This window comes from Protopterus annectens, chromosome 7.part1 (assembly GCF_019279795.1).
Source record: "Protopterus annectens isolate FY-2018-M chromosome 7.part1, PAN1.0, whole genome shotgun sequence".
Taxonomy (NCBI): domain Eukaryota; kingdom Metazoa; phylum Chordata; order Ceratodontiformes; family Protopteridae; genus Protopterus; species Protopterus annectens.
In genome coordinates this window covers 426,593,001-426,613,916 of record NC_056740.1, presented here as the reverse complement: position 1 = coordinate 426,613,916, position 20,916 = coordinate 426,593,001, and the positions used below count along the sequence as shown (strand labels likewise).

Below are 20,916 nucleotides of genomic sequence, written 5' to 3'. Positions count from 1 at the left end.
AGTGTTCTAGCAGACAAGTTGAGCAGATCCGTTCTTCTTCCTCAATAGTGGTTCATAGGTTCATAGATTAGTATTAAGCTAACTGCCCTTGCGAGCCATTTTAAACCTAGCCAATTATCCCTTGTGAGACTCAAACCCTACACCTTGTGTTTGTAAGGCAAACACCTTAACCATTAGGCCACCCTCCCAACTCTGGGAGTGGCCCCTCAGTCAGATAGTAGCAATTCAAATCTTCAGTCACTTAGGCCAACCTTGCTACAGTCTCATTGCTTTGTACCTGAAAAACAATGCAGCAGCTACTTTGCACTGACCCTCTACACGGTCAGTCACTGAGAGTCCACTCCACAGTTGGCCCCCAGGTCTCCTTTATGCCTTTGTTCCCATATGCTTTATAACAAAATTTCTTCAGAAAGCCAGACGGTGCAAGGCTAGAGTAATCCCCATTGCCCCGTTTTGGCCCTAGCAAGTTTGTTTTCCCTTCCTCTGGCCTCATCTAGTACATCCACCCTGGATGATGAACAGTCATCCAAATCTTCTGAGTTATCCACCTGGGAAGCCTCACCCAGATCTGAAAACCATGAAATTAACTACATGGTTCCTCCAATTCTAATGATGACCAGCGATGTCAGGCTTTCTGCTCTGGCGGTGTACATTTTACCTGCCTCACAAAGGTCAAATACTGGAAAGTTTATCTTAGCAAGTGGACAAGGCTTACTATATGGGTCTCATCCAGGGGGGGTGAATACATTTTCAGCTCCTTTCCATCTATCTTAAATTTTTTTGTCAGATATTTTCTAAAAAGGCTCCAGTTTTTCAATCATCAAGGTACAGTTATCAGCCATTTCTGATTTCCACATTGGGCAAAATCAAAATCCTATTGCTTGCCTAAAGATTTCAAAAGCCTTTTTGAAGGAAACCTTCCTTTTTAGACCCCCCTATTAGGAATCCAGTTCCTGTGTGGGATATTACTACCATGCTAGAGACCTTAACTCAAGCCCCTTTCAAGCCAGCAGCTTATGTGGACTTAAAATACCTTCCCTGGAAAACCCTTTTCCTGGTGATTGTTAGTTCTGCAAGGAGGATTTCAGAGTTGCTAGCGTTATCCTGTACACCTCCATAAATGGTCTTTCATAAAGACAGGGTGTCTTTGAGAACAAATTCCCATTTATTTCCAAAGGTGGCACCTGAAATGAACCTCACTCAGACTGTCAATCTGTCAGTATTCTTCCTGAAATTTTCTAACAAATGAGAGTATACTCTACAATTACTAGATGTTCATCGAGAACTCAGATTTTATTTACACAGGGCTAAGGATTTTAGAAAATGCAATCAGCGTTTTGTTGCTTTTTCCAAAGTGAACATTGGCTAAGTGTACTGACAATCACTGTTTATAGGTGGCTTTCTGACTGTATACGTTTGTGTACAAGAAGCTGGGACTATCCTTAATGAACAGACCAAAAGCTCATTCTATAAGGGCAATATCCATGTGTACTGCCTTTATAAGCAGAGATCCGTTTGGTGAGATTTGTGCTGCTGCTACATGGTCTACTGTGCACACTTTTGTCTCTCACTATAAGCTGGATGTGCAGTCCAGTTCAAAATCAGAAACATACTTGATTTTCCTTGTATTTCTGCACTGTCCCTTGTAAGATCTCATCAGTAATTAAAAATAAAAATATCAACAAAAACAGTGAAGGAAATTTGCATCTATAGCTTCTCATACAATGCACTGATGTATTGTGCAAGCATGGGACCGTAAGTCCCATGAGCAGGCGAAGTACTTAGGTAAGCAAGGAAGAATGTGCAGGAACATGACAGTGTCCTTATGAAAAGACATCATTTAAGAAATGTAACCAGTTTCTTTCATAAATAATGTCATTGTATAACAGCAATAATCTTCTCTTGTTTGTGAATATATCAGGATTTACCAATGGTTGACTATGTTTAATTAGTTGGGTTTCGCCCTTGTGCTCAAACTACACCAACCATGGGTAAATATTGATATACCTACACAAAATTAAATTATTCCAACAACCAGCTCTATCTCCCAAAAAATAAAGCCTAAATATCACTTAATTCACGTCATTTACTTAATATTTAAACGCTTTAGTCTTAGCTTACTTCTCACAGGTGAAACACATCCCAGCCCAAGTCCAGTCACTTGCTCCACTCTTCCTGCCCATGCCTGACCCCCTCCCTTTCCTCCTCTCAAACTTACTCCTCCACAGCTAACAAAAACTTAACTATACTATCCCTCAACATTAAAGTATTCTAAACAAAGTCACTGAACTACACTCCTAGGTATCCCTCTACACCCCCACCATTCTCACCATCTCTGAAACCTGGCTAAAACCCCTTATAGCTGACAGTGAACTCAACCCCCAGCTACAATATCATCTGCCAGAATAGACTTAAGAAAAAAGGGGGCGGTACAGTAATACTGTACTCTGAACCTCTCCCCCTCTGCCCTATATCATTCTCACCTCCCAGTCTCCACCCTGCAGAAGTCCTCATAGCAAACTGCAAATGAAATAATCATAAAAAGATTGACATTGCTGCCATCTATATTCCTCCTGGAAATAACAACCCTACCCTTGAACTCTTTCTCTCTTGGATCTCACGTACCATCTCCTATAAAAGTATTATAATGGGGGATGTTAGTATTGATTGGAATTCTCTAACCTCTCACTCTCCAAATGTCAGCATTAACCTGTTTGGCTTCTCCCACTTGTCCGAATAAAAAAAGTAATACCAGCTCCACACATGACTGGAATCTCATTTCCAACCCTATCCTATACCACAACCCCTTCATACTTCCTGATACCCTAAATGACCACCTTCCAACTTTTATTCAAGGATACTCCTCCCAATCGTGCAAATTACATTAATACAAAAACTGTCACAAACTTTCTAACTTTAACCCAGATACCTTTAACCATATGCTGTCCTCAATTAACTGGTCCTTCCTCCATGATCTCCCTGTAGAAGAAGCCGTTCTAAAATTTAGCAACATCCTCAACATTCTAAACTCCCTTGCTCCCAACAGAAACATCAGAATAAAATCAAACTATGCTCCTTGGATATCTAACACTTGCTCCCTTATGTACAAGACAGATAATGCCTGGCAAAACTGGATAAAAAACAAGACCTCTTCCAATCTTCAATGCTACAAAGAACTTCATAATTTAACCAAATACAAGTCAACCTTGACAAAAGAAATTTCTATCTAAAGTTACAAAACAACCTCCACTCCAACCCCCCAAAAAATCTGGAATAATATTAACAAAATTTTACAGCCAGGTAAGTCCTCTGCAGCCTCCCCTCCCCCCAATACCTCTGACTTAGACATTGCCTCTCTTCTTAAATCTTTTTTTATTGACTCCATAAAAAGTTAACTAAAAAAGGCACAAGTCCATACCCTTCTACTTCCTCCTCTCCAAACTCCCACACAACTTCCTTTTCTCTTAAGCCTGTTCCCACTACCTATATTAGATCACTTCTCAGCAAACTCAAAACATGCTCCCCCTCTGTTGATAACTTACCTCCTCTCTTTCTAAAACTAGCTGCAGATTCTACTGCATACCCCATCTTCATAGTTGTAAATAGATTTATCAAAGCATCCATAGTTCCAGATGTTGAGAAGAAATTTTATGTAATACCCTTACATAAAGGAGGTAAATCCATGGAACCCTACAATTTCAGGCCCATAGCTATTCTCTCTCTCCTATCAAAGATTTTTGGAAAGTGCATTCACAATAGCTCCTAACTCGTCTTTTTCAAGAAAATCTCCTAATCCCCACCCAACCTGGGTTTTACCCTAACCACAGTACTTCCACTGCACTTATATCTTTTACACAGGCTATCTCTACCTCCTGTGACAATAATAATCTCCTGCCTGTTCCTTGACCCCTCCAAGGCCTTCAACACCGTTTTCCACAATCTACTTCTGTCTAAACTATCCAGCATCAATCTCTCTAACTCTACTCTTTCCTAATTCTCTAGCAACCTCTCCAACAGATTTCAGTCTGTAAAATGTCTCTCTGCATTCTCCCCCTTCCTTCTAGTCCAAACAGGGGTTCCCCAAGGCACCATCCTTGGACCCCTACTATTTAACATTTTTACTAACAACCTTTATACGTCCTGTCCTCACTCCTCCCTAACACAATATGCTGATGACTCTACAATAATTTCCTCTGCAGACAGTATATCTCAACTCCTCACCCTTACCCAAAACTCTCTCCACTCAGTTGAAAAATGGTTAACAACCAACTCCCACTCAACCATAAAAAAACTAACCTTCTCTTGTTCCTCCCAAAATCTCTGCAACACCTCAAATCTACTTTCACAGTCTCTTTCCTTAACAACACAACTATCAAGTAGAACCCCACACTAAACTTTTGGGGGTCATAATTGATGACCAACTAAAATCTGATCTGCATATCCAACATTCCATTAAAAAGCACATCTAAACTTGGCCTGCTGTACAGGAGCAAAGAATTCCTCACTAATAAATCTAAACCCTCTCTTGCAGAAGCATATCTTCTACCCTCCGTTCTCTATGCTGCTTCAATCCTTCCTAACCTACAATCCAGTCTTTAAACTAAATGAGAACTCACATACAATAAAATAGCCAGATTTGCAACTAATCAACCATATCACTCACATCATTGTTTATCCCTAAAAAAATGACAGCGTCTAGAATTATGCCAGCAGCTCCTCCTGCTTCAGTTACATTTGACTCACGCCATACTTAATCGACTCTACTCTCTTGACTCTCATATCCCCCTACACTCCTAACTGCACCCTCCATAGTTCTGACCAACACCTCCTTGAAACTCAGAAGGCCAAAAAGAAAATCATTGTCAAACCTCTCTATAACCACTCTGTTACTATTGTATGGAAACAAGCTGCCCTATATATAAGACTGACTACAAACGCTAAGTGTTTTAAACACACTTTAAAAGACTACCTATTAAACTCATGGACCTGCCCTTACCCCAACCCTATTTAATCTTCCTCTTCACTCTGCTACAATTAACCTCATCCTGCTCCTCCTGATCTTTTTGCTTCCCTCTCTGTTATCCACTTTTTTTATTTATTTTATTACACTTGTCCTAAAACATAGAATATACTACTGACACCCTGGTATTAAAGTGAGGTTTTATTCTAGCCCAAACTTACTTTTTACCATATATGTAAGCATCAAAGCAAATTGCATAATGATTTTGCATTGCTATAATACTTTATTCCTTTTGTCACTTTAAATCATGTAAATCTGCATGCATCAAAGGAATTGTATTGTATCATGTATGTGAAGTTATTGTATGTGATGCCTATAATAATACCGTGTTATCTTTTGTCATTTTATATCACATATCTATCCTTTGGAGCTTTTCTCCTCGGGTCTACACTGAAAAAGGCAAATAAATAAATAATATGCCTATGCACAGTTGTTGATTACTGCTTAATTATACCATCTTCCCTAGCAATGCGTGGAAATCCAATGTACTGAGTTGCCTTTACAGACTTCTCAGTTAATCTGTTTGCAGTGAAGAGTAACTCATATTTTGGAACTGATGTTTTCAGTTTTCTGCCAATTTTCCTAGTAGCGTAAGTACTCGTGGGAGATGCAGTTAAGCTATTTTACACTTAGAACTGTAGTCCTAAAGTTACAAGCACATACACTGTTGACAGCAACTATATTTCTTAACATCTGCAGATGTATTTCTTCAGTTTTGGAAGATGCTTCTTCTGACTTTTGAAACCATGTCACATCAAGAAGTACAATAAATAACGTTCAGAAAGACAAACTGTGGTCTAACCTCCATGAGGTGCACATTCCGACTAAAACAGATTTCTTTGAAAACAAGGGTCCAGCAGATTTAACTAGAAAAAAGGATGTATTACATGGCATGCCTATTCCTGTAACTAACTCATCAATATTTAAGCTATATACCCATGTTCTTATAGGCATATCCAGATATCTATGAGCACAATATACAGGAATTTCCATAATGTTCTCTTTTGATGAGAATGAGGGCTATAACAGTGGTTTTATATGCTACCAAAAATCATGCACTGTAAATCAATGGCTGTGCTTTGTGTGTCCAGTCCATAACATCTGACATCACCATCGTGCAGAACATTACAAGATGTTATATCCTGTAATATTTTCAAGGTATACCTTCTGAGATTTTATGAAAACAGATTTATTTAAACTTCATGTATGTATGTGATTTAATTTACACAGCTAGACACGTCACATCATACATAGGTAAGCCCTTATTGGATTATGCCGTAGAGCTCCATTTCACATGATTACTCTGCTAACAATCTGAAATTAAAATGATTGATTTAAATTAAATTAAATGATATTAAATTACTAGATGTGAGTTTGTACTTTACACTGTGGCTTACTTCAAAAGTGTGATCATGGATTGTTTTATATGTCTTTTTTCCTTGGCTTACCTTCCCTTTTTTCACAAAAGGTGTGTCTGTGCAGATGGATATGAGGGAGATGGATTAAGCTGTACTCCTGTAGACCTCTGCAAGCAGCCTGATCGAGGTGGTTGTGCAGAAAATGTAAGTAATATACTATATCTCTACACTGACAGACTTGGCGAGTGCTTCCTATTATTACAGAGCTCTGTTTCTTCTTTGGAGGTCACATGGTAACTTTCCCTAGTTGAAATCTTTTTAGTGCCATTCACATGTAGTTTTAGTGCCTAGCTATCTACAACATACATTTCTTTCAATATATATACACGTGTGTGTGTGTGTGTGTGTGTGTGTGTGTGTGTGTGTGTGTGTGTGTGTATGTGTGTGTGTGTGTGTGTGTGTGTGTGTGTGTGTGTGTGTGTGTGTGAGATTGTGATGGCAAGGAAAGAGTCCATTCAGGCAGTTGTTGCAGAACCTACTAGAAAAAGTAGGACAAAATAAGTTAGTGTTGGTAATGAACAGACTGAATGTTCATATTCGGATAAACAGAACTAGATAGGAGGACTGACTGGGTCTACATGGGTGGGTCAAAAAGGATAAAGAAGGACATTACATTCTAGAGTTCGATTTTTGAAATGGCTTGAAAGTGGTGATTCACCAAGCAAAAGAGAGTCACAACTTTAAATACAAAAGTGCTCAACATGCAACTCAGGCAGACGCCCTCCTAGTGAGAAGGGGCATTGGGGTAGAATCAGAAACTATAAAGTCATGACATTGGTCAGAACCAAAGACTACAAATTCCTCCCCAGAGAAATTGTCTATCCCCCAATGTAAACTACTGGTGGTCACAATCAGGCACAAGCAGTGGCCAGAGAAGACCCTAAAGTCAGCACAGACTAGGCAGCAGTTCAAGGAAATACTTAGGGCTGTAGCATCTCAGGAAAAAAGAGAAAGTAGGTGGAGACAAAGACAAATGGCAGCAGCTCGAAACATTATGTATGAAGACTGTAGAACAGACGTGTCTGAGGCAGGTATGGAAATAAAGGACATAAGGAAAGCTGCTGGTGGAATGCAAAAGTGAAAGCAATTATCAAACCAATGAAGAAGGGCCAGGCTATGAAATAATACTGGCAGACTAACAAAGAGGCTAAAACAGCAGTCACAATGGCAAAGAAAAAGATGTCAGAGAAACACTACAGCTTCTGGAAATGACTCAGCAGCTGGCACAAAGAAACTATTTTTATGCTGCAAGGCAAAAACAGGAAGATAAAGAAACTAGACATCAGACATCAATCATAAGATTAGTTTCTTGCAAATCAGCAGGAATTCCAAACACATCTAAGAGAATGTCTGCCAACATCCTGTCTCTGTAGTGGGACATCTCCAGGAGCAGTGCCACATCTGAGAACATCTGAAAACATCCTGTCTCTCTAGTGGGACATCTCCAGGAGCAGTGTCACATCTGAGAACATCTGTCAACATCCTGTCTCTGTAGTGGGACATCTCCAGGAGCAGTGTCACATCTGAGAACATCTGCCAACATCCTGTCTCTGTAGTGGGACATCTCCAGGAGCAGTGTCACATCTGAGAACATCTGTCAACATCCTGTCTCTGTAGTGGGACATCTCCAGGAGCAGTGTCACATCTGAGAACATCTGTCAACATCCTGCCTCTGTAGTGGGACATCTCCAGGAGCATTATCACATCTGAGAACATCTGTCAACATCCTGCCTCTGTAGTGGGACATCTCCAGGAGCAGTATCACATCTGAGAACATCTGTCAACATCCTGTCTCTGTAGTGGGACATCTCCAGGAGCAGTATCACATCTGAAAACATCCTGTCTCTGTAGTGGGACATCTCCAGGAGTAGTGCCACATCTGAGAACATCTGTCAACATCCTGTCTCTGAAGTTGGACATCTCCAGGAGCATTATCACATCTGAGAACATCTGTCAACATCCTGCCTCTGTAGTGGGACATCTCCAGGAGCAGTATCACATCTGAGAACATCTGTCAACATCCTGTCTCTGTAGTGGGACATCTCCAGGAGCAGTATCACATCTGAGAACATCTGAAAACATCCTGTCTCTGTAGTGGGACATCTCCAGGAGCAGTGCCACATCTGAGAACATCTGTCAACATCCTGTCTCTGAAGTGGAAGTGGCACATCTCCAGGAGCAGTGTCACATCTGAGAACATCTGTCAACATCCTGTCTCTGTAGTGGGACATCTCCAGGAGCAGTATCACATCTGAGAACATCTGTCAACATCCTGTCTCTGTAGTGGGACATCTCCAGGAGCAGTGTCACATCTGAGAACATCTGTCAACATCCTGTCTCTGTAGTGTGACATCTCCAGGAGCAGTGTCACATCTGAAAACATCTGTCAACATCCTGTCTCTGTAATGGCACATCTCCAGGAACAGTATCACATCTGAGAACATCTGTCAACATCCTGGCTCTGTAGTGGCACATTTCCAGGAGCAGTGTCACATCTGAGAGCATCTGTCAACATCCTGACTCTGTAGTGGGACATCTCCAGGAGCAATGTCACATCTGAGAACATCTGAAAACATCCTGTCTCTGTAATGGGACATCTCCAGGAGCAGTATCACATCTGAGAACATCTGTCAACATCCTGTCTCTGTAGTGGGACATCTCCAGGAGCAGTGTCACATCTGAGAACATCTGCCAACATCCTGTCTCTGTAGTGGGACATCTCCAGGAGCAGTGTCACATCTGAGAACATCTGTCAACATCCTGTCTCTGTAGTGGGACATCTCCAGGAGCAGTGTCACATCTGAGAACATCTTTCAACATCCTGCCTCTGTAGTGGGACATCTCCAGGAGCAGTATCACATCTGAGAACATCTGAAAACATCCTGTGTCTGTAGTGTGACATCTCCAGGAGCAGTGCCACATCTGAGAAAATCTGTCAACATCCTGTATCTGAAGTGGAAGTGGCACATCTCCAGGAGCAGTGTCACATCTGAGAACATCTGTCAACATCCTGTCTCTGTAGTGGGACATCTCCAGGAGCAGTATCACATCTGAGAACATCTGTCAACATCCTGTCTCTGTAGTGGGAACATCTCCAGGAGCAGTATCACATCTGAGAACATCTATCAACATCCTGTCTCTGTAGTGGCACATCTCCAGGAGCAGTGTCACATCTGAGAACATCTGTCAACATCCTGTCTCTGTAGTGGGACATCTCCAGGAGCAGTGTCACATCTGAAAACATATGTCAACACCCTGTCTCTGTAATGGTACATCTCCAGGAACAGTATCACATCTGAGAACATCTGTCAACATCCTGGCTCTGTAGTGGCACATTTACAGGAGCAGTGTCACATCTGAGAGCATCTGTCAACATCCTGCCTCTGTAGTGGGACATCTCCAGGAGCAGGATCACATCTGAGAACATCTGTCAACATCCTGTCTCTGTAATGGAACACCTCCCGGAGCAGTGTCACATCTGAAAACATCTGTCAACATCCTGTCTCTGTAATGGAACATCTCCCGGAGCAGTGTCACATCTGAGAACATCTGAAAGCATCCTGTCTCTGTAGTGGAACATCTCCAGGAGCAGTGTCACATCTGAGAACATCTGCCAACATCCTGTCTCTGTAATGGAACATCACCCGGAGCAGTGTCACATCTGAGAACATCTGCCAACATCCTGTCTCTGTAATGGAACATCTCCTGGAGCAGTGTCACATCTGAGAACATCTGTCAACATCCTGTCTCTGTAATGGAACGTCTCCCGGAGCAGTGCCACATCTGAGAACATCTGAAAACATCCTGTCTCTGTAGTGGAACATCTCCAGGAGCAGTGTCACATCTGAGAACATCTGCCAACATCCTGTCTCTGTAATGGCACATCTCCCAGAGCAGTATCACATCTGAGAGCATCTGAAAACATCCTGTCTCTGTAGTGGAACATCTCCAGGAGCAGTGTCACATCTGAGAACATCTGAAAACATCCTGTCTCTGTAGTGGAACATCTCCAGGAGCAGTGTCACATCTGAGAACATCTGTCAACATCCTGTCTCTGTAGTGGGACAGCTCCAGGAGCAGTGTCACATCTGAGAACATCTGTCAACATCCTGTCTCTGTAGTGGGACATCTCCAGGAGCAGTGTCACATCTGAGAACATCTGTCAACATCCTGTCTCTGTAGTGGCACATCACCAGGAGCAGTGTCACATCTGAGAACATCTGTCAACATCCTGTCTCTGTAGTGGAACATCTCCAGGAGCAGTGTCACATCTGAGAACATCTGTCAACATCCTGTCTCTGTAGTGGGACATCTCCAGGAGCAGTGTCACATCTCCACCTTTGTCATCCTCTGCAGCTACACCTCTGCTCGCCTTTACTTTGTTACCAACTATCACTCTGTCTTCATCCACCCCCCACCTTCTACCTGTGCCACTCTTATTTGTCTTTTACCACTCATTTCATTTATATTTCAAAAATAAATCAACCTTTTGCTATCTATCCTTTGTAAATACCTCAGTAGCCTGTATTGTGACATCTATCCTACTGCATAGTTATTTATCTAAGTATATCTGTATATAGTATAATTAGAATAGTACGCCTTGCTACTGTATGTACAGCAGCTATCATAGTGTATAATTAGTATAAGAAGCCTTGGTGCTGTATGTGCAGCTGCTATCCTAGAGTATAATTAGTGTAAGAAGCCTTGCTGCTGTATGTATGGCTGCTATCATAGAGTATTAGTATAAGAAGCCTTATTGCTGTATGTGCAGCTGCTATCAAAGAGTATAATTAGCAGAAGTCCTGCTGCTGTATGTACAGCTACTATTGTAGAGTATAATTAGTGTAAGAAGCCTTGCTGCTGTATGTACAGCTACTATCACAGAGTATAATTAGTATAAGAAGCCTTGCTGTTGTATGTATAGCTACATCATAGAGTAGAATTAGTATAAGAAGCCTTGCGCTGTATGTACAGCTACTATCACAGAGTATAATTAGTATAAGAAGCCTTGCTGCTGTAGGTACAGCTACTATTTTAGAGTATAATTAGTATAAGCAGCCTTGCTGCTGTAAGTACAGCTGCTATCATAGAGTATAATTAGTATAAGAAGCCTTGCTACTGTATGTACAGCTGCTATCATAGGGTACAATTAGTATAAGAAGCCTTGCTCTTGTATGTACAGCTACTATCATGGTGTGTAATTAGTATAAGAAGCCTTGCTGCTGTATGTACAGCTACTATCATACAGTATAATTAGTATAAGAAGCCTTGCTGCTGTGTGTATCACTACTATCTTAGAGTGTAATTAGTATAAGAAGCCTTGCTGCTGTATGTACAGCTACTATCATAGAGTGTAATTACCATAAGAAGTCCTGCTGCTGTATGTACAGCTACTATTGTAGAGTATAATTAGTATAAGAAGCCTTACTGCTGTATGTACAGCTACTATCATAGGGTATAATTAGTATAAGAAGCCTTGCTGTTGTATGTATAGCTGCTGTCATAGAGTATAATTAGTATAAGAAGACTTACTGCTGTATGTACAGCTACTGTCATAGAGTATAATTAGTATAAGAAGCCTTGCTGCTGTATGTACAGCTACTATCATAGAGTATAATTAGTATAAGAAGTCTTGCTGCTGTATGTACAGCTGCTATCATAGGGTATAATTAGCATAAGAAGCCTTGCGCTGCATGTGCAGCTACTATCGTAGAGTGTAATTAGTATAAGAAGCCTTCCTACTGTATGTACAGCTACTATCACAGAGTATAATTAGCATAAGAAGTCCTGCTGCTGTATGTACAGCTACTATTGTAGAGTATAATTAGTATAAGAAGCCTTGCTGCTGTATGTACAGCTACTATCATAGGGTATAATTAGTATAAGAAGCCTTGCTGTTGTATGTATAGCTGCTGTCATAGAGTATAATTAGTATAAGAAGACTTACTGCTGTATGTACAGCTACTGTCATGGAGTATAATTAGTATAAGAAGCCTTGCTGCTGTATGTACAGCTGCTATCATAGGGTATAATTAGCATAAGAAGCCTTGCGCTGCATGTGCAGCTACTATCGTAGAGTGTAATTAGTATAAGAAGCCTTCCTACTGTATGTACAGCTACTATCACAGAGTATAATTAGCATAAGAAGTCCTGCTGCTGTATGTACAGCTACTATCATAGAGTATAATTAGTATAAGAAGCCTTGCTGCTGTATGTACAGCTACTATCATAGGGTATAATTAGTATAAGAAGCCTTGCTGTTGTATGTATAGCTGCTGTCATAGAGTATAATTAGTATAAGAAGACTTACTGCTTTATGTACAGCTACTGTCATAGAGTATAATTAGTATAAGAAGCCTTGCTGCTGTATGTACAGCTACTATCATAGGGTATAATTAGTATAAGAAGCCTTGCTGTTGTATGTATAGCTGCTGTCATAGAGTATAATTAGTATAAGAAGACTTACTGCTGTATGTACAGCTGCTATCATAGGGTATAATTAGCATAAGAAGCCTTGCGCTGCATGTGCAGCTACTATCACAGAGTATAATTAGCATAAGAAGCCTTGCTGTTGTATGTGCAGCTACTATCATAGATTATAATTAGTATAAGAAGCCTTTCTGTTGTATGTGCAGCTGCTATCATAGAGTATAATTAGTATAAGAAGCCTTGCTGTTGTATATACAGCTACTATCATACAGTATAATTAGTATAAGAAGCCTTTCTGTTGTATGTGCACCTGCTATTATAGAGTATAATTAGTATAAGAAGCCTTGTGCTGTATGTACAGCTACTATCACAGAGTATAATTAGTATAAAAAGCCTTGCTGTTGTATGTATAGCTGCATCATAGAGTAGAATTAGTATAAGAAGGCTTGCTGCTGTATGTCCAGCTGCTATCATAGAGTATAATTAGTATAAGAAGCCTTGTTGTGTATGGACAGCTGCTGTCATAGAGTATTATTAGTATAAGAAGCCTTGCTGCTGTATGTACAGCTGCTATCATAGGGTATAATTAATATAAGAAGCCTTGCTGTTGTATGTATAGCTAATATCATAGAGTATTAGCATAAGAAGCCTTGTTGCTGTATATGCAGTTGCTATCATAGAGTATAATTAGTATAAGAAGTCTTGTTGTGTATGGACAGCTGCTGTCATGGAGTATAATTAGTATAAGAAGCCTTGCTGCTGTATGTACAGCTGCTATCATAGGGTCTAATTAATATAATAAGCCTTGCTGCTGTATGTACAGCTACTATCATAGAGTATAATTAGTATAAGAAGCCTTGTGCTGTATGTACAGCTACTATCACAGAGTATAATTAGTATAAGAAGCCTTGCTGCTGTATGTACAGCTACTATCATAGGGTATAATTAGTATAAGATGCCTTGCTGTTGTATGTACAGCTACTATCATAGAATATAATTAGTATAAGAATCCTTGCTGTTGTATGTACAGCTACTATTACAGAGTATAATTAGCATAAGAAGCCTTGCTGTTGTATGTGCAGCTACTATCATAGGGTATAATCAGTATAAGAAGCCTTGCTGTTGTATGTATAACTGCTGTCATAGAGTATAATTAGTATAAGAAGACTTACTGCTGTATGTACAGCTACTATCATAGAGTATAATTAGTATAAGAAGCCTTGCTGTTGTATGTACAGCTGCTATCATAGGGTATAATTACTACAAGAAGCCTTGCTGTTGTATGTATAGCTACTATCATAGAGTATAATTAGTATAAGAAGCCTTATTGCTGTATGTGCAACTGCTGTCATAGGGTATAATTAGTATAAGAAGTCTTGCTGCTGTATGTACAGCTACTATCATAGAGTATAATTAGTATAAGAAGTCTTGCTGCTGTATGTACAGCTACTATCACAGAGTAGAATTAGTATAAGATGTCTTGCTGCTGTATGTACAGCTACTATCATAGAGTATAATTAGTATAAGAAGCCTTATTGCTGTATGTGCAGCTGCTATCATACGGTATAATTACTATAAGAAGCCTTGCTGTTGTATGTATTGCTACTATCATAGAGTAGAATTAGTATAAGAAGCCTTGCTGTTGTATATACAGCTACTATCATAGAGTATAATTAGTATAAGAAGCCTTGCGCTGTATGTACAGCTACTATCACAGAGTATAATTAGTATAAGAAGCCTTGCTGTTGTATATACAGCTACTATCATAGAGTATAATTAGTATAAGAAGCCTTGCGCTGTATGTACAGCTACTATCACAGAGTATAATTAGTATAAGAAGCCTTGCTGCTGTATGTGCAGCTGCTATCATAGAGTATAATTACTATAAGAAGCCTTGCTGTTGTATGTATTGCTACTATCATAGAGTATAATTAGTATAAGAAGCCTTATTGCTGTATGTGCAGCTGCTATCATAGAGTATATTTAGCATAAGAAGCCTTGCTGCTGTATGTACAGCTGCTATCATAGAGTATAATTAGTATAAGAAGCTTTGCTGCTGTATGTACAGCTGCTATCATAGCATATAATTAATATAAGAAGCCTTGCTGTTGTATGTATAGCTGCTATCATAGAGTATAAATAGTATAAGAAGCCATGTGCTGTATGTACAGCTACTATCATAGAGTATAATTAGTATAAGAAGCCTTGCTGCTGTATGTGCAGCTGCTATCATAGAGTATAATTAGTATAAGAAGTCTTGCTGCTGTATGTACAGCTACTATCATAGAGTATAATTAGTATAAGAAGCCTTCCTGATGTATGTATAGCCACTATCACAGAGTATAGTTTAACAAGCCTTGCTGCTGTATGTACAGCTACTATCGTACAGTATAATTAGTATAAGAAGCCTTTCTGTTGTATGCACCGCTGCTATCATAGAGTATAATTAGTGTAAGAAACCTTGTGCTGTATGTACAGCTACTATCACAGAGTATAATTAGTATAAGAAGCCTTATGCTGTATGTACAGCTACTATCACAGAGTATAATAAGTATAAGAAGCCTTGCTGTTGTATATACAGCTGCTGTCATAGAGTATAATTAGTACAAGAAGCCTTGCTGTTGTATGTATAGCTACATCATAGAGTAGAATTAGTATAAGAAGCCTTGCTGCTGTTTGTACAGCTGCTACCACTGAATATAATTACAAAAAATGTGAACACAAGACCAAGGAAAAATCCACGGCCACTGTACCCAAATCTCCAAAAAATGTGAGCTTCTTCAAGGTTAAAAAATCTGTATTTTTAAGAAACTGATTAGGGATGATTCACATGGGGGGGGTATGTCATGTGATGTTGCATTTAGTATTTAACATGGCTGACCACACAACAGATTTTTTAACCTTGAAGAAGCTCGTTAATAACCGAGCGAAAGCGCTTGGTTTATTGTTTGCTGCTGTTTGGTGTGATTCAGATTACGTACCAATAAATGTGCTGTTCTTAACTTACTGCTTCTAACCACATTTTTTGGAGATTTGGGTACATGGCCGTGGATTTTGGTGATTACTGAATATAATTAGTATAAGAAGCCTTGTTGTGTATGGACAGCTGCTGTCATAGAGTATAATTAGTATAAGAAGCCTTTCTGTTGTATGTACAGCTGCTATCATAGAGTATAATTAGTATAAGAAGCCTTGCTGTTGTATGTACAGCTGCTATCATAGAGTATAATTAGTATAAGAAGCCTTGTGCTGTATGGACAGCTGCTGTCATAGAGTATAATTAGTATAAGAAGCCTTGTCGCTGTATATACAGCTACTATCACAGAGTATAATTAGTATAAGCAGCCTGTATGTATAGTTACTATCTTATCTATTTTGACATTGTAAAATTGAGTTTAATTGCACTCTGTCTGACATAGTTTATATGATATAACTAAAAAAGATTTTGATTGTACTGGAGCTTTTCTCCCTGGGTCTCCCCTGAAAAGGGGCCTTTGTCCCCATCCCGACTTCCCTGGTCAACAAATACAAAATAGATAAGTAAGGGACACCAGCAATGATCTGCTCACCAGCTCAGGGGATATCAGAGGTAGATGCAAGGAATACTTCCATCAGTTTCCTGATGACATGGGATATATGCAAATGACCCTTATGAACATCAGGCCTGAAATTGTCCATTAAAACAACTTCAAATGTAAAAGTCATGGGCAATCAGAATCACCATATAGCTGAAACACCTGATGTTCATAAGGGTCATTTGCATATATCCCATGTGCCTCTGTTACAGGAGGTTTGGGAGGTCACTCATTGGAAGTTCTAGCATGGCTGGAGTTTTTATTTAGTTTTTTTCTGATTGGTTTTTCAGTGTGACCTTCTAGCTCTTTGTTTTAATTTGTTGTTTGGGATATTTTTCAGTCACCCTAATGATAAGGGACATCTGCTGGGTAGAACAACCCTGTGTTTCTTATACTTAGTCATGCACTGTGCTTATACTATGCATACAAGGTCATAACAAGGCCAACATATGCATAGCTATTGGGGTTTGTCTTTATTGGCCTGGAATTGTCCATTAAAACAATTTTAAATGTAAAAGAAATGGGCAATCAGAATTGCCATATGGCTGAAACACCTGATGTGCATAACGGTCATTTGCATATATCCCATGTGTCTTTGTTACAGGAGGTTTGGGAGTTCACTCATTAGATGTTTTATCTTCGCTGGAGTTTTCCTTTATTTTTTTCTGATTGATTTTTCAGTGTGACCTTCTAACTCTTTGTTTTAAAAAAAACGTTGGGGTAAAATTAGCACTGACTTTGTTTTCCATTTTGTTAGCAATGTCTTTTGGGTCCAAAAAGGTAGTACCATTTTGAGTAATTATGGATGTTGTTCTTTATATTCCAAATGTAAGAGAAGAAGAATTTATAATTTCCCTTAATTTCAGATGCTAAGGTGTTCATGGACTGCTTTAGTCGACCTAATAGTACTTTTTAAGGTTTTCGTAATATGTCTGAGAATATTTTTGATATGGCGTTTTGGATTCTCTGTATAATTTAACTGTGTTCCTATTACTGTGAAGTTTATATTGAAGGAAAGCAAAGCAGGTTTTTTTTTTTTGAATTTCTCATTATTTTGTTCTGGTCTGCCAACTCTGTACAATAGGCATGTATAATCCCTTCATGAAGCTACATGCTATGTCATTTTTGGAGCTGATGCTACCATGTACGGGATTTGAAGCCTTGTGAAATCCAAAATATTACATTCAAGGACTTTCAAATTTTGAAGGTGAAAGTCACTAGTTTGTGGTCTGACTTAACTGGAGAAGGACATAACCATGGGAATAGTGCATGAAGAGGCTTTATTTTTAAGAACAAGCTGGAGAATATTATAATCCTCTAGTGGGTTAACAGTCATCCTCTGAATTTCGTAACTATCTGTACCAAGATATATTTGTTTGTTTAATGTAAAAACTTCTGAGCATACCATACATTTGAGGTGTAGGTGAAGTTGAAGTTGTAACTGTTTGACCATTGTTTTTTTCCCCCATGGGCTGAATAGTGAAGTGTATGGAGCATGGGGGCAAATATTCCCTCATGGGGGGGGTACAAGTTGGCCATCACCTGTATTGATGTATACTTCTTTTTTAGATACCAATGGGGGCAAATATTTCCTCATGTGGGGGTGCTAGTTGGCCATCACCTGTAATGATGTATACTTTTTTTTTAGATACCAATGGGGGCAAATATTTCCTCATGGGGGGTACTAGTTGGCCATCACCTGTAATGATGTATACTTTTCTTTTAGATACTAGTGGGGGCAAAGACCAGCATCTGTTTGTTTCATGATTTTTTTATTCTTGGACTGAATTGTGATGTGCTTTTGGCTGCATTTACCTTTGATTTTAGTAAATCAACAATATTTTAGTTTCTTTATATTGCTCAGTTGCATTTGAATGTATTTTAGTTTGTGTTTATACATTTCAATTCTTCATATACTTTGCTTCTTTTTGCATCTTAAGTATTACCTTGTAATTTATATTATTTAGTCTGCATTATTAATAAGTTTTGCTGTTCCTTACTATTTACTAGAATATTTTGTATTTCTCAATTGAGCTATGTCTAAAACTTGTATTTTTGTATCAGCACATTACTTTGGTTAACAAATAGTTAATAAGTAAACAATAATCACCTACAGCGCTGTTGCGCTCTTTCATGTTTTGTTACTGTGTTACATTTTTAGCATCAAAATTTAAAGCAAAATGAGCAGCTATTGCACAAACACATCTCATTCTCACTCTTTTATACATCCTGCCAATCTTTGCCAATCTTAGAAAATCTGATCATACCAATCTGAAACTATGAAGAATTACAGATTAAAACGCAAATGGAAGGCCCAAGGAAACAAACTGCTGCAGGTAAAATCCACAAGAACTTCAATCTAGAAACTTTCTGAAATAAAAATTTGTTTAAAACTATGAGAGACAAGTGCTTTCATTCAAAAATTCACGAACTTCATCAGATCATCATCTGCAAATATGTTATAATAAAATTGCCAAATTTGCTACCAGTACTCCTCACAGAACACGCCACTGCACTTCCATTAAAACACTTAATTGGCTGGAATTTCTCCATGTCATTCTTTAAAATCAACTTATACTAATCCACAAAGTACTTCACTACCCTAAAAAAACCCTGCACTGCAAAACATACTACACGCAAGGACCAAAACTAGAGTTCTATGATCCAATCAAAAACTCTTATTAGATGTGACCAAAGCCAAAGATTCTGCAGGTATATCCCTCGATAGTAGCACTATTACCAAACATTGGAACTACATTCCCCCCAACATTTCAGCCACTACTTCTATTGCCTCCTTCAAAAAGGCCTTAAAATCCCATCTACAGCAATCATGGCTCTGTAACTGTGACAACCCTGATTAGTCTTTTACACTTCCTGCTGCTCTATTACCAATTCCTTCTCTCTTAGCAGTTTGGTACTCCCACTCATGTTTCTTTTCCCTTCTCTCTCCTACTTTTATTAATCCCTCATCCCACCTCCCTATGTCAACCTCTATTTCATCCTTCGTCTCCAGTTCACCTGCTGCAATCTTGGCTCTGTAATTGTGACAACCCTGATTAATCTTTTATGCTCTATTTCCAACCCACTCTCTCTCAGTACATTGCTAACCCCACCAATATGCCTTCTCCCTTCTCTCTCCTTCCTTCAGTAACCCCTCACCACAGCTCTTATGTCAACTTCTATTACATCTTTAGCTTTGAGACCCTGTGAATCTGTATTATATACCAAAAATGTATCTCTACACAACTCAAAATATATAGAAACTGTCATAAACCTGAAATTAAATACCACGTGTAAAAATATCTTTTACGATGAAGACTATCATACTACTGTTCACTGTTCTAATGCTCATCAAAGTGTCTTATGAAAACTGTTAGATGTAAAGGTTATATGCTGTATCCAAAGCATCAAAGTGTCTTATGTAAACAAAACTGTGAGATGTAAAGGTTATATGCTGTATCCAAAGCTTTTCTCCCTGGGCCTTAGCTGAAAAAAGACCTATGTCCGGTCGGACTTTCCCAGTAAACAAATAGGTTCATAGGTTCATAGGTTCATACTAGGCTATCTGCCCTAGGGCATTTACAAGCCTAGCCAGAGTGTGTTTGGCTTTTGCCATCCATTTTAAATGAATTTTGCTATGCCCTTTTTCAAGGTTAGTATACTGTGCCTCTGTCTAACAGTGACACAGAAGTGATACCCAGGGTAAACCTACGATCTCCCATCCACTCATCAAGATTCCTCTTGAAGAGAGTCAATGGACTCTGCCTAACCTGGACTGGGATTTTATTCCAGAGTGAAGGGAGCCTCTGGGTTATGAATCTGTCCCTCCAGCATGTCCTATTTATTTCAGTGCTGAGGTTCAAGTCTCTCGAGCGTGTAGCTTGATGGGATATGGATTTTCTGAGGTGCAGCATGTCCATTAATTCCGGGTTGGACATGGCTTTATATGTCAGGCACAGATCGCCTCTGAGCAGGCGGTATGCCACTGAGTAGAGCTGGAGTTTCTTTAACCGGGCAGCATATGGCATCTGTTTGAGCCCTTTGATCCTCTTGGTGAGGTACTTTTGGGGTCTTTGCAGTTGCTGCAGGTGTCTGGTACATCCCAAAAGGGACATTGTACTCAATTATGGGCCTGATGAGGGATGAGTAAAGAGGCACGATGACCTCCCCTGATCTAGATGTGAATCCCGTCATGATTAGGTGGGCCATATAAAATGTTTTTCTAACCACTTTGGCCACTTGGTTGTCGAATGAAAGATTGCTATCAACTTGGGTCCCCAGGTCCCTAATTACTTCTTCTGTAATTAATGGATTACCACCTATGTGGTAATTTGTGGGCACTTTGTTTTTGCCAAAGGGGATGACTATACACTTTTTGGCGTTTAGCTTGAGGCCATGGCTCTGGCACCAGTTGTCTTTTTCTATGAGGCCCTTTTGTAGGATGCTTGTGTCGGCTGGAGAGTCAATTATGGCG

The 20,916-nt window shown here is 39.3% G+C and overlaps 1 protein-coding gene across 1 annotated transcript in view; it reads left to right on the top strand.

The window, feature by feature from the left end:
• The window catches only part of STAB1 (stabilin 1), a 2,761,215-nt gene that overhangs the window by 995,836 nt on the left and 1,744,463 nt on the right, over positions 1-20,916 (top strand). Inside the window, exon 23 of the mRNA XM_044078505.1 lies at positions 6,489-6,582. Within this exon, the coding sequence (XP_043934440.1) occupies positions 6,489-6,582 (94 nt within the window). The remainder of the gene's footprint in view (positions 1-6,488; positions 6,583-20,916) is intronic.